Genomic DNA, 13,243 nt, shown 5'->3' with positions numbered 1-13,243 from the left:
TCAATCTTAAACATTAATAACCTTACCTCTTCCTCTCGGTACCTATTTAAACATTAATAATCCTATTGGTACCTATTTAAACATTAAGGAGATGTTTAGTTTATAAATTAAAATCATGAAATTAAAATTATTTTTAATTTATATGTATTTTTTATAAAAAAAATATTATAATAAATCATAAATTATGATTCAGAGTATGAATCTCCCAACTAAACAACCCCTAATAATCCTATTGGTACCTATTTAAACATAATACTCTTTAATTTGAAGTAGAAAAAAAAAAAAAGAAGAAAGTGAAAGAAGAATAAGTGGGCCCCATGAATTTCGAACTCCAAATCCTCTTCAACACTTCCATAGTTGTTTGTGCCACCTATGTTTTGAGTATTGGGATAGATATTATGTTAGGTGGATACAAAAAGACACAGCCATAAGTCAAAACACAACTTTTATAGGGCGCCCACAAGTTTTTTTGAAGTCTACAATAAACCAAACGACGTCGTAGAAACACATCACTGCCTTTTTGCCTATGTCTATTGTCTAGTAGAGTGCCCAAAGAGGAAAGCAATTTGAGAATCACATTTCAAGAAAAAAGAGTGTTGGATTGTTTGGTAAAGAGAATTAAGGACAAATTATAGTAAATCTATAGCTGAAAATTTAAGTGAGGTCAAACGAGCTAATATGAGACTCACTATTATTAACCCGAATTTGACCCTAATTTTTAGGTCGGGTCGATGTTTTGAGCCTGAAATTTTATTAAATTGGGCCGACTCGGCCTCTAATTTCCATAATCAGGGCCGACCAACTTGAACTTTCACCTATAAGTAAATCCATGATAATTGACATCTATCAACTTTAAATTCTTCTAGTCTAGTTTATAAAAGGAAAGAAAACTTTTAATAAACAAATAGTATATCAATAACCATATCGAACCTAATCATACCCCATTTACTTAATTTATACCAAGGTGGCAATTGTAGAATAAAATAATTTAGATATTTTCTTCCATTTTTTTCTTAAATTAGATCGCCGATTTGAGTTTTTAATTTGAGTTAAGTTGTGACTTTATGTGAGAATTTTTAACTGTAGCAAAGAAGTTAAATATAACTTTTTGTAAGAAATTTTAATTATAATAAAACTAAAATTAAAAACTCGAATCGGTAAAATAAAACTGTTTGGTTCATGAATTCAGAATCATGATTCAAAACTATTTTTAATTTACGAGTATTTTTGGGGTCAGAAAATACTATAGCAAATCACGAATCATGATTTGAATTATGACACGAATACACTAATTAAATGCATTGTATTTTAGAATATTTTTTTTCTTGAAAGTAAGTGCTCATTTGCCTGACCTTGGTCTGTTCTTTAACTTTTGTGTAGTGGTAAGCTGAAACCGGGCGAAATCGTAAAAATGTATAAATACAGGGGCATTATCGGAAAATCGGCCCCGCGACGGCGATCCACTGTAAAAATCTTATGACACTGATCTGAGAGTTCTCACAGGCTGGGCTGGTGGGTCTGTCGCTGTATTTCTACAATAAATAAATAATTAATTTCGCCTTAATTAAGTTGTAGAAATTTCTCTTTTTTTTTCCTTCATATTTTTTTTCCTTGTTTCCAATTGTCACTTTCCATTTTCTTCTTTTCACTGTCTACTTTCAGACAAGAGAAACACATTCTCAGAAGAAAAGGAAAAAAAAAAAAAAGAAAAAATTTCACGCTAAAAATCTCTCTTTCTTCCGGAGAATCTTTAGAGGTGGGGTTTGGTTTCTGTTGGTGGTGTTGCAGTTCCTGAAGAAGAACCCTAAATTTGTTTCGCTCTTTTGGCGGGTCTCTCTCTCTTTCTCTCTCTAACTTTCAGTCTCAAGTCCTCTGTTTTCCGTTTGTTTGTTTTGTTTCTCTTTTTCGTACTCGTTTGGCGTCTTTGTGTTGCGTTCGCTCTGACGTGAAAGAGGAAGAAGAAAAGAAGAAGACCCAACAAACGCAAACCGTAATTTAATGGTGTTTTTTGCCTGTTGGGTTCGATAGACATTTTAGTTAAAGCGAGTGGAGTTCTGTTTACGAAAGATTCGCGGTTTTTAATGATTTTCATGTGGTGGGTCATGCGTTGATGCGGTAGTAGTTGCTCTGAAAAAAATGCTCTTCTCAATCCAGGTTGGCACTTACTGGGTTTTCTGATATTTTCTTATTTGTTTGTTTTTTCCTTCTCTCTTTTGGTGATTGTTGGGTAGGAGATTTTTAGCATTTTTACGTGTTTGTAATGTAATAAATATTATATTATCGATATTATATTACTGTTTTTGTTTGGTTGCTGAGGGGAAAAAAAAAGAAAGGAAAAAGAGTTGAGTAACGGAATTTTGTATAGAAATGTTGGTTTTGGTATCTTTCTTTCTTTCTTTCTTCTTTTTCAACTGACGCTTTACGCTTATTTTAAATCTTGTGGCCAAAGCATCATTTTCAAACATAATTTTTTTTTTTTTATATTTCAAACTAAAAAAAAAAAAACTAGTGGGGTTTTACGCTACAAAAGTCTCTTCTCTTCTCTAGCTCAACTATGTGTCTGATGATTTGATAGTTTTTGGAAGGATGTTTTGATGTGGGAATCTGTTGTCTACGCTTTTTTAATCTGTTTGGAGAAAGACCCATCTGAGTTGGATCGAGAATTCACGCAAGCAGTTCTGTCGTTTACCCTCTTTTGAACTATTTCTTTCACCAGTTTTGACTGGTCTGGATTTTGATTGAAGGATAGCGTTATACAAGAGATCGAAAGCTCTCGTTGTTTAACTTGTGTGTCGTCTTGTTTTTGTGTTTTTTCCTTCATTCTCATGCTAAACAGTTTTTTCGATTCTCTTTGGTCACTAGGGAGGTCAGAATCTGCAAAATTGAAATTTTTACAGATTTTTGGACAGAGAATCTTGTGTCTTGCTTGCAGAGCCAAAAGGGTAACCTAATGAGATCTCATGAGGCTGTTGTAACCCATTTCGGAATATTCATTCAAGAGTTCTCTGGCTAGGAGAAGTTGGGAAAAGACCATTTTCTGCCAAAGGAAAAATTTAGAAAGAGAAAAAAAAGTCTGTCATTTGGAGTTTCTCTATAGTTGCCAGAGGGAGAATGCTGAGCATGTCGGTAGTACATGTCTGGGAATTAATGGTGATTGGTGGGGGCAAGGTAATTGTGCAAACTTCCTAGTTGGGATGGTCTTTCTCATAGTTTTTGAAATATGAGCTTCTGAGGGTTTGAGGATTGTTTCTGTTATTAGCTAGGAATTGGGGTAGAATAGTCAAAAAATTGTGGTGCTCATGAGTCGAGAACAGAAGCAGAAAGGGTCCTCCGATGTGGCCGAGAAAGTTGTGGTTGCTGTTAAGGCGTCTAAGGAAATTCCCAAGACCGCTCTTGTATGGGCATTGACGCATGTTGTCCAACCCGGGGACTGCATAACACTTCTTGTGGTTGTCCCTTCACAGAGTTCAGGTAACATTTTGTTTAAAACTTCTGTATTGGTTTCCTATTTTTCCAAGGGGATAATCTTTTTGTAATCATTGTTGTACTTATAGTAATGATGTAATTGGAAGACTTGCTAGGCGATACTGTTACTGTTTACAGAACTTTACAGAAGTTATTTAGTTCTACGGGCGCATCATGAACGATCAGGAGTGTTCTTTGTTTTTTCCTCCTAGGTCATTGGCTTGTTTGACTGAATACCTGCCTTGGAGTTTATTTTAATTTAAACGATAACTTTTCTCAATTCTTCAGGTAGAAAGTTATGGGGCTTCCCAAGATTTGCGGGGGACTGTGCCAGCGGCAGTCGGAAGTCCCAGTCAGGAACAACCTCGGAACAAAAGTATGATATTACAGATTCATGCTCTCAGATGATCCTTCAGCTTCATGATGTTTATGATCCAAATAAAGTTAGTGCTCTGTTGTTAATGCCTTGTGGTTTTTAGTTCCATTCATGTTGCATCCATGAATTCTATACTGATTCATGTTTACAGATAAATGTGAAGATAAAGATTGTCTATGGATCGCCTTGTGGAGCAGTTGCTGGTGAGGCCAAGAAAGCTCAGGCCAGTTGGGTTGTGCTAGACAAGTAATGGTCTTCGTTTTATCTAACTTCTTGATTTATAATTTTAAATTAAAATTTGCTTTCTTGCTTAGGCTCACTGATTCTTTTATCTTCTTTTACCATTTTTAATCATTTTTTTCCAGACATCTTAAACAAGAGGAAAAACGCTGCATGGAAGAACTGCAGTGCAACATTGTGGTTATGAAACGCTCACAACCAAAAGTTCTTCGCTTGAATTTGAACGGGTCACCTAAGAAGGAGCCTGAATCCTCATGTCAATTACCTTCTGAGCTTGATGAAGGGTCTGAAAAGCGTCCCAAAAAGAAGGTTGATTCTTCAGATTCTGTCCGGGGGCCTGTGGTGACTCCGACTAGCAGTCCAGAGCTAGGAACACCATTTACTGCGACTGAAGCTGGAACTTCATCAGTGTCAAATTCAGATCCAGGAACTTCACCGCTTTTCATTTCAGAAATAAATGATTTAAAGAAAGAGGAATCTTTTATTACTGAAGAAAGCCAAGATATCGGTGATACTACTTCAGATTCTGAGAGCGAGAATTTATCCATGTCCTCGGCTAGTTTGAGGTTCCAACCATGGATAGCTGATTTTCTAAACTCCCATAGCCAAACGTCACTGCGCATAGAAGAAAGATCTCACAAATATGTTGATAAGCTCCAAGCATCATCGGCCAAAGCTCTGCAAGACAAGTTCAAGAAACCTGATGGAGAGGCTGGGGTTGGAATGCCAAACTACAGAGGTAATGTGGACTTCAGTGGAAATGTAAGAGAAGCAATCTCACTATCCAGAAATGCGCCTCCTGGGCCGCCACCATTATGCTCAATATGTCAACACAAAGCTCCCGTGTTTGGAAAGCCTCCAAGATGGTTCGGCTATGCTGAGTTAGAGCTAGCGACTGGTGGGTTCTCGCAAGCCAATTTCTTGGCGGAAGGAGGATTTGGCTCCGTTCACAGAGGGGTGCTGCCTGATGGTCAGGCTGTTGCTGTGAAGCAGCATAAGTTAGCTAGTTCTCAGGGGGACCTCGAATTTTGCTCAGAAGTAGAAGTCCTCAGTTGTGCGCAGCATCGCAATGTTGTTATGCTGATTGGCTTCTGTATTGAGGATAGAAGAAGATTGTTGGTTTATGAATATATATGCAACGGATCACTGGATTCTCATTTGTATGGTAAACTTTCTTCCTCCAAGACCAGAAAACTTAATGCCGTTCTTAAGTAACTTGACGGAAATACATGATAAATTCTCTCTGCATTCTCCAACATTATTGTTGTTATCGTAACTAGCTTGTTATTATCGATTACAGTAATTTTAAACAGATTAGCATTTGCTATTTATAAATAAGGTTTGGATTTGTGAAGAACTTGATTGTGTTACAGGGCAACGTCGAGAGCCGTTAGAATGGTCTGCGCGGCAAAAAATTGCCGTGGGAGCTGCTCGAGGGCTGCGATATCTCCACGAAGAATGCAGAGTCGGTTGCATAGTCCACCGTGACATGCGACCGAACAACATCCTTATCACGCATGATTTTGAACCACTGGTATAGTAATTTCTTAATCGCCTTTCTACTTAATTGGAATGGGAATGTTGTATTCAATGGTTTTCTTTCCTCGTGCCTCAAAATACAATAGGACCTTAATGATTTCCTTTCCCTTGTGTTTATAGACAAGTAGTGATCTTTATTTTACCTTTCTTGTAAGGTCGGGGACTTTGGCCTAGCAAGGTGGCAGCCTGATGGCGATACTGGTGTGGAAACAAGAGTTATTGGGACATTCGGGTAAGCCTTGATGATAGCCTTTACTGCTGCCCTTTTTTTAACCATCTTTTTTGCAGTTGTTAACAGTTCTTTCTCTGCGATGTAGGTATTTAGCTCCAGAATATGCTCAAAGCGGTCAAATCACAGAAAAAGCTGATGTTTATTCCTTTGGGGTGGTACTGGTGGAGCTTGTTACAGGCCGAAAAGCAGTGGATCTGAATCGTCCCAAGGGTCAGCAATGTCTCACTGAATGGGTAAGTGTCTTGGTTCTTGTTTATTGTTGAATTTTGCTTCTTAGCCTCTGGTATTACGTACCAAAATATTAGGGGTTGAATAACATGACAACAAGATGTATTTCTATAACAGGCACGACCATTATTAGAAGATTATGCTGTTGATGAACTTATCGATCCAAGGCTGGGAAATCAATTTTCAGAACAGGAGGTTTATTGCATGTTGCATGCCGCATCCTTGTGTATTCGTCGGGATCCCCAATCAAGGCCTCGCATGTCACAGGTGAAGAGAACCTCTATACCTATGTTGCACAATATGTTCTTATACTCTTGTTATTAATATTAGAGCTTAAGGTCTCGTTCAGTTCGCGGATTTGGGTTTTTGAGTCGAGTTGAGATGTGATTTTATGTAAGTTTTTCACTGTAGTAAAAAGGTTAGATGTGACTTTTTGTGAGAGTTTTTAACTGTAACAAAATTAGAATTGAAAACTCGAATTGGTGAAATGAACGAGGTCTTAATTTGTTTGAATGTTCATGTCTATCTTTGTTTTATGTTCTTGAAGGTGCTTCGTATATTAGAGGGCGACATGGTTATGGAGGCAAGCTTCACGTCGACGCAAGGGTATGACGTGGGAAGCCAGAGTGGTCGTCTTTGGTCGGATCAGCAGCACCAACAATACAGTAGTTCCCTGGCTGGTGCTGAGACGCTGGAAGAGTTCAGTGGGAAGCTCTCTCTTGACAGTTTAAGGTCGGGTTTTTGGGAGAGAGCCAAGGCAAGGGCTTCATGTGAAGATCATCTGTAGAGTGCTCGCCTATTTAGGGCCGCAGCTTTGCAATGCTGAATATGTATTTACCACTTTTGTTTTTGTTTTTTGTTTTTTTGCTTTATATTTTTGTCTCTTGCCACTAGATTTTGCTTTTCTGTATAGTAGAAGCGGAAAATGTCAAGTTTTTGTAATTCTTTTGAAAATGAAGGAAAATTAACGTTTTGATTATATTGAGAAACTTGATGAATATATCTTTCTCTAGAATACAAGTGTCCAGTGTTCCTCTCTTTTCGGGTATGTTTGTGATGGAAGGGAAATAATGCATCTCAGGCTGGATAATCCTAGTCTTTATGTTAAATATTATTAGGTCTCGCTAGTAGGTTAATTTGAGTTTTGAATTTGAGCTAAGATTTAAGTTTTAAATTTGAGTTGAGATGTGATTTTATGTGAATTTTTTTATTGTAATAAAAAATTAAACGTAATTTTTATAGGAATTTTTAATTATAATAAAATTAAAAATTTTAATCGGTGAAATGATTGATGTTTTAATGTTTTTAGTTGCCAATTCACTCACATCCCACTACAATGCTAACGGGAAAATAATGTTACTGTTGATCGTGAGGATGGAAATGAGTTGTATTGAGATTTGTTGGGTTTCACTTGTCCCTTTTTTTTTGTGATTCTTTTTCGATAATCACCCTTTTATCTTTAATGCTTGGTTGGATTGGCTGAGGTCTTCTCAGGGTTGAAAGAACTTTATTTTTCGGACGACGAAGAGAATGAAATTAGAAGTTTATTTTTATTGCCGGAAAGAAATTTTAGTGTCATTTTTTGTCATTCGGTCACTTTATACATTTACTATTTAACACATAACCTCAACTATATTATTTTTTATTTAAATAATAACATATCACGTTAATGTAATTCACATGTCTAATAACTAATAATAAATGTAAAAAGTGACAAAAAAATGACTTTTTAATTTTTCTTGTCAGAAAATTCATGAAAAAGTATCAATATAAGGCTAATAAATATCTGCCTTCCTTTGGATTATACAAAGCATTCTCCAAGACGGCTGTCCTAGGAAAAATTGTGGATGCAAGTAACATGGTATCTCTAAAATGTAACTAAATGACAACGTCAGAAAGTACATATATTTGCAAAACGAAGGCGCTGTTAACAACTACAAGTATTTTCAGCCAAGTCCTTGGCCTCCCAGTCTTCAGTAGCTTTAAGAAGTAGGAAGCTGCAGCTCATTACCCTGAAGACACGCGATTCTTCTTTTATTGGTACCGCCCGGTTTCTTCTACGTCCTTCTCATTTTAGACCTTGCATATCTAGACAGACACAGCAAAAAGAAAAAGGAAAAGTTGAGTTAATAGTAAAGAAAATGTGCAAGGTGTATATGAGTCTAAGAGAAGAAAAATACTCTATGTGCATGCCACCCCGGTCAGATGACGGCAACATTGTGCCACTAAGTTCCTCCATGGCCTTGTTAGCTTGTTCGAGTTCCTGCCACAGACAAACCAGGTTCATGAATTAGTGCGTCCTTGACTTCCCCTTTTCCTTTTGGGCTCCTTATTGTCATTCATATGTTTCTCGTTTGTGTTTGGAAGCTATAGTTCAGTTACAGTATGTTAAAAGTGATACTAAAAGATATTAGTGTTTTTCCCCAAGCAAACATTGAAACAGATGGCACGGATGGCTTTCTTCAGTTTTAAGATGCTGAAAAATTGAAAATGTTAATTACATTTGCTTTGTATATGCCCTCAAAGTTATGCCATTTTCTTGGACTGGTTTTCAAACAACAAGCAAGAGGTGTGAACAGTAAATTAAAATTTGAATGAGAGTTTTCAAGGGGGAGGCTTTGTAATACCTCAAAATCAGTAAATGCAACTGGCATTCCGCCCCTGGCACGTAATTTGAGCATAGTGAATCCAGGATACCTAGCACCAAATAAAAGGAAGCCACCAAGTTTCCAGTCAAATATTCACCGAATGATAAAGACAATCATACGTGACACAAGCAGTTTCTATTGTGTCCAAGGAAAAGGGCAGAAAGTAGATACCAATCAAAACCAGAGAATTGAGCCATTATTGGACCAATTCCCAATCCTTTTCCTCCCTACGTAGAAGGGCTAAAAGGGGACACAGAAAGATATGTCAAGGATTGACGAGAAAAGCTACTTACTGAGACAGAACTTGCTTCAGTTCATCTTCAGTGCAATTTGGACCTAGGTTTGCGAAGAACAGAGTGGAACATGGGCCGCCTTCAACAGGTTTTTCGGGTTGCTGCTTATTAGACTGCCAATTGAAAGACAGATCAGACTCAAAACACATTAAGTCAGTGATGCACGTTGATCTCCAATTGGAACTAGCATCCAACATATAAAACAAAAGAAAGGGAAAAAAATATCTAAAAAAAAAAAGAAAGAAAGATGCAACTCCAAAAAACTTTGAATAATGCTGGTCAAGATATCTACTCTGAAATAATTATACCTCAAAGAAATACCAAGTAAAAGTAAATGGGAAGAAAGGTGGAGAGGGTTGTAAATAGCTTAAGAATTACAACACCACGCAATCTAAAATTCCACAATATCCCATCACAATTTCAAATTTCACATACATTTACGGCAGCAGCGGCATTGTTGGAATCGACCACCGTCTCACCACTGCATGTAACATTGCCAAACAAGTAAGACTTTGGGAGCTATGAGAATTGCCATGACATAAAATAACATTACCAAACAAGTAAGACTTAGACAGCTATGAGATTTGCAATTATGAAAAATTTCTTTTGCAGTCCAAATACGAGAAATTGAGAAGTTTAAGTTCATAGAATTGGATATTCCAACACAAACTACAGTGCTCTCTGAGTGCTTTCATTTCAAGTTTTAACCTTTTTGACGTCACTAAATCCCCCTTCTCCCCCGAATCATGTTTCTCGCCATCAGACGATTCATCAGATTCACTGTCTCCTGAATATGAGAAAGCACAGTTATAAGGCAAAATGGCAATTACTGTTCGGATGCAAAGTCGAGAAAGGAAACTAACATGATGAAGTCTAGATTTCACTAAACTTTACAGCTTGAAGAGAACATTACCATCATCAGTAGATGCTTCGTGGGCATTATCATTACCCTCTTCTGCATTACTTCTTTTATCTATAACAACATAAGGTCCACTACCTGTACAATGACAGGATCAGTTGGTAGTCTGACAAAGGGAGAGCTCCAAATATCAAAACAAAAGAAATCACGAATTCAAATCCTACACATGAAAAGCTACAATAGTAAGTAATGATCTACCCGGTTTCCGTTTTCTTCGCGAGTTTGATCTGGCAAGTTCTATATGTAGAACGGATCCAGTTTGGGGATCAAATTTCACACCCTGATCGTGGAAAAAAAAAAAAGAAAGAAAGAAAAGAAAAGAACAAAATTATTATACAAACCTTCAGACATTACCATCTCCCAACTGGGTCATTCAACATCTTAAGTGATTGAATTGGAAAATACTGATTGCTGAGCACTAACTCAACCCTAATTCCTAGTCATTCAAACTAGGAACTACAACTACATAATACAGTGTATAACCTTTATCTGCCAAAATTTCTGGTTTCTAATAAATGAATTACGAGATGTTGGGAAACAACATAAATTAAAATGAACTAGGAAAAAAAAATTCATTCGAATCATTAGGCGAATTACGAAATAAAGAAACGAACTTTCTCAGTAAAAACAGAAAAAAAAAATGCGATTCTCACGTTTAACGAATGAAGTGCTGCCATTGCTGATTGATGATTGAAAAACGTAGCAAATGCAACAACCTGAAATTAAAATAAAACAAAACTAAAATTGAAACATCGTCATAGTTTTCTTCCCGTTTTCCAGTCTCCTTTCCCGTCGACCAAACAGTAAAAATCCCTGAAGAGACAAAAAGAGAAAGCAACCTGGTTGCCACGGCCAGTGTACTTGAGCTGGCAAGAATCGAAGCCAGGACGGCGGCGAAAGAGGTTGTGAATCTCACGCGCCTTGACGTCGTCGGGGAGGCCGGAGACGAAGAGAGTGTTGATGGCGTTGCGGTCCTTGGAGTCCTGAATGGGCGGTGGCTGTTGGTGGTGGAGGTAGTACGGTTCGTACGGCGGGTGAGCCATTTACTAGGGGTGGCGGCGGTGCTGGTGTTCGTTGCGGTGGCGGAGGTGTTGGTGGATACTCTTGTGTCAAATTATTATTAAAAAGTACGTTTGATGAAAAATTATAACATCTCAATTAATATATAACACAAATTTTTTAATTTTTTAATTTTTAATTTTTTAAATCTAATAAAAAAGCTTGAGTAAATTTTATTAAAATAGTACAATTGTAATAATTTTATAAATTTGAAATTAACTATCAAAATTAAAATTTAGACTATAATTTGTTAAATTATGACAGGTTTTGAGATCAATTGTGCTCAAAACTCCTTTTTTCTTTTTGAAAAAAGAACCTATTTGATTTGATTTGATTTAATTATTATTATTATTATTATCAGCATTTGGTATATTTACCTCTAAAAGTTCTATAAATTGAAAAGTAATCTCTAAACTTTTGAATTTTGACTGATAATTTCCTAAATTTTTAACAAAATTTTTAGAGGTCTCTAAATCAACAATCACTATTAAATTTTTGTTGTTGTTGAGGGTAGAAACTAAAAATTTCGCCTGATTGTTGAGCATATAATTTTAAATTAAGAAAGTATTTCCCTTCAACTTTTTATAAATTTCATCGATTTCAAACAATGTTAAAAACTTTGATAAAATGATAGTGTTGTTTTCTAAAGTTAAACACATTAAAGGGCAACTTATCAATTTATGAAAAGTATATTGACTAAAAGCAGTTATTATTTTTTTCTTTTATTAGTTTCGTTCATTTCACCGATTTGAATTTTTAATTTTAAGTTTCTACACTTAAAAATTATCAGAAAATGTCACATCTAATTTTTTCTGCTACGGTTAAAAGCTCTAAAAAAAATATCACATCTCAATGAAAGTTCTTTCATTATAAAGTAGGTAATAATGATAACATGTGAAGGCCTTGTTTAATATTTATATGTTTCTATTAATATTCTGAACTTATCTTAACAGAAAACCCTTTTAATATAGTAATATTATCTATTCTAATCTAATACCGTGCAATACGAAAGGAGGTCTTCCCCCGTTTTATGTTTTATTTATTTATTTATTTTGGAGAATAGGTCTTCCACCAGTTAATATCTTACTATTCTATTCTATGGATTTCAAGCCATTGTTACGCTTCCTATCTAATTATGCTCCTTTTTAGATCAGTATCTATTAAATAAATAATTGGGAATCTCTATATGTATAAATATTATTGAAGTAAAGTTTGCTTTTGAACAACATTATAAGATTGATGTTATGCCGTATGAAGTGTGAAAAAAGATACACTATTAGCGATAATTTTTTTTTTTTTTTTTAAATCGTAATATTTCTACCGTATTTTATCAATTAAAAAGTAAATGCGAAAAAAAAACAAGATATTCAAAAGGTCGTTATTGTCCGTTGCAGGGCATAATTCTTCACAAATTTGTACAATACCAATCATACGACATTACGTGGCCAAGTAGACACCCGAGAAGCATAGACAGAGGCCTTAATTGATAAATCACATAAGAAAAACGACATGATCAACCAGCCAATGATACCCAACATACCAACACCCAGGCAAGTGACTCATCAAATCCTTGGAAAAACATATTTTCCCAAAGAACAACAAGAAGAAGAAGAACTACCACAAATTGGCCAACAATTCTTTCAAAAAAGGAAAAAAAAAATTACTGATACACATTACACCTTCAATTAACACCCGAGAAATAAGAAAAATTACAGAGGAAAAAAAAATAAAATTAAATAAGAGGAAGAAGAGACTTCTAGATCAGAATTAAGAAGAAGAAGATCCAGGGCCCACACCGGTCAACAATCCGGCATTCTCCTCGTCCAAGAACAGGTCGTCGCTCTTCCTGATGGCGGCGTGGACGACTACCACGACGGCGCCGGTCAGCAGCGCCGACAGGATGTTGACGGTGGCGTGCGTTAGGAGGAGGAGGACGACCGTCAGGACGGAGAGCACGGTCAGTACAATCCGGTCGTCGATCGTGCGGTTGATAACGACGAGCGGCTCGTCGCGGAGGAAGTAGAGGAAGAGCCAGACGGCGATCATGACGACGAAGACGATGAGGGAGATCGGGTGCCAGAGGAGGCTGAGGAAGAGGATCACGAGGACGACGATGGCGTAGTTCACGCGGAAGTAGGCGGCGTTAGTCTTCACGCGGCGGATCGCCTCCGCGACGCTCGGCGGGAGGCCGAGGGAGTGGACGTTGAACATCACCTTCCAGGGGCGGCGCGGGCCCAGGCCCGA

General features: G+C 36.8%; 3 protein-coding genes across 4 annotated transcripts in view; 1 reads left to right on the top strand and 2 right to left on the bottom strand.

The window, feature by feature from the left end:
* The first annotated feature begins 1,646 nt into the window (after nt 1-1,646).
* On the top strand, nt 1,647-7,037 carry LOC21388048 (inactive protein kinase SELMODRAFT_444075). 2 transcript variants are annotated; one of them, XM_010108374.2, is made up of 11 exons: nt 1,647-2,154; nt 2,863-3,168; nt 3,260-3,471; nt 3,754-3,908; nt 3,993-4,087; nt 4,207-5,246; nt 5,455-5,615; nt 5,776-5,852; nt 5,938-6,085; nt 6,198-6,347; nt 6,628-7,037. In XM_010108374.2, exons 3-11 carry the CDS (start codon nt 3,300-3,302, stop codon nt 6,865-6,867), a joined length of 2,238 nt encoding a protein of 745 aa, XP_010106676.1. In that variant the 5' UTR covers nt 1,647-2,154; nt 2,863-3,168; nt 3,260-3,299; the 3' UTR covers nt 6,868-7,037. The 2 variants fall into 2 exon arrangements, with proteins under 2 accessions (XP_010106676.1, XP_024028175.1); XM_024172407.1 differs by having other exon boundaries at nt 2,863-3,471.
* A 760-nt stretch (nt 7,038-7,797) lies between these two features.
* Nucleotides 7,798-11,060, bottom strand: LOC21388047 (protein WHI4). Its single transcript, XM_010108373.2, has 10 exons — nt 10,780-11,060; nt 10,594-10,656; nt 10,139-10,220; nt 9,935-10,018; nt 9,730-9,808; nt 9,457-9,502; nt 9,022-9,134; nt 8,708-8,777; nt 8,261-8,343; nt 7,798-8,168 (listed from the first exon to the last, which is right to left on the bottom strand). Exons 1-10 carry the CDS (start codon nt 10,981-10,983, stop codon nt 8,138-8,140), a joined length of 855 nt encoding a protein of 284 aa, XP_010106675.1. The 5' UTR covers nt 10,984-11,060; the 3' UTR covers nt 7,798-8,137.
* A 1,381-nt stretch (nt 11,061-12,441) lies between these two features.
* Nucleotides 12,442-13,243, bottom strand: part of LOC21388046 (PRA1 family protein F3) — a 1,036-nt gene continuing 234 nt past the window's right edge. The window contains 1 exon segment of the mRNA XM_010108372.2: nt 12,442-13,243. This exon segment is cut by the window's right edge and continues 30 nt beyond it. Coding sequence (XP_010106674.2) covers nt 12,767-13,243 — 477 coding nt within the window. The 3' untranslated portion in view covers nt 12,442-12,766.

The sequence above is a fragment of the Morus notabilis genome, unplaced genomic scaffold, assembly GCF_000414095.1.
Source record: "Morus notabilis unplaced genomic scaffold, ASM41409v2 Scaffold719, whole genome shotgun sequence".
Classification (NCBI taxonomy): domain Eukaryota; kingdom Viridiplantae; phylum Streptophyta; class Magnoliopsida; order Rosales; family Moraceae; genus Morus; species Morus notabilis.
Note: the sequence above shows the minus strand (reverse complement) of the source record. Positions and strands in the feature narration are given on the sequence as shown.

What these genes read in the sequence shown, in the direction of transcription:
- LOC21388048 (XM_010108374.2), top strand. Translation starts at nt 3,300, where the DNA reads ATGAGTCGAGAACAGAAGCAGAAAGGGTCCTCCGATGTGGCCGAGAAA. An exon ending in TGTCCCTTCACAGAGTTCAG is followed by an intron (nt 3,472 to 3,753) that starts GTAACATTTTGT and finishes TCAATTCTTCAG; the next exon opens with GTAGAAAGTTATGGGGCTTC. An exon ending in AGCAATGTCTCACTGAATGG is followed by an intron (nt 6,086 to 6,197) that starts GTAAGTGTCTTG and finishes TTTCTATAACAG; the next exon opens with GCACGACCATTATTAGAAGA.
- LOC21388047 (XM_010108373.2), bottom strand. Translation starts at nt 10,983, where the DNA reads ATGGCTCACCCGCCGTACGAACCGTACTACCTCCACCACCAACAGCCA. An exon ending in CGAAGCATCTACTGATGATG is followed by an intron (nt 9,809 to 9,934) that starts GTAATGTTCTCT and finishes TCTCATATTCAG; the next exon opens with GAGACAGTGAATCTGATGAA. An exon ending in TTGCATTTACTGATTTTGAG is followed by an intron (nt 8,344 to 8,707) that starts GTATTACAAAGC and finishes TGTCTGTGGCAG; the next exon opens with GAACTCGAACAAGCTAACAA.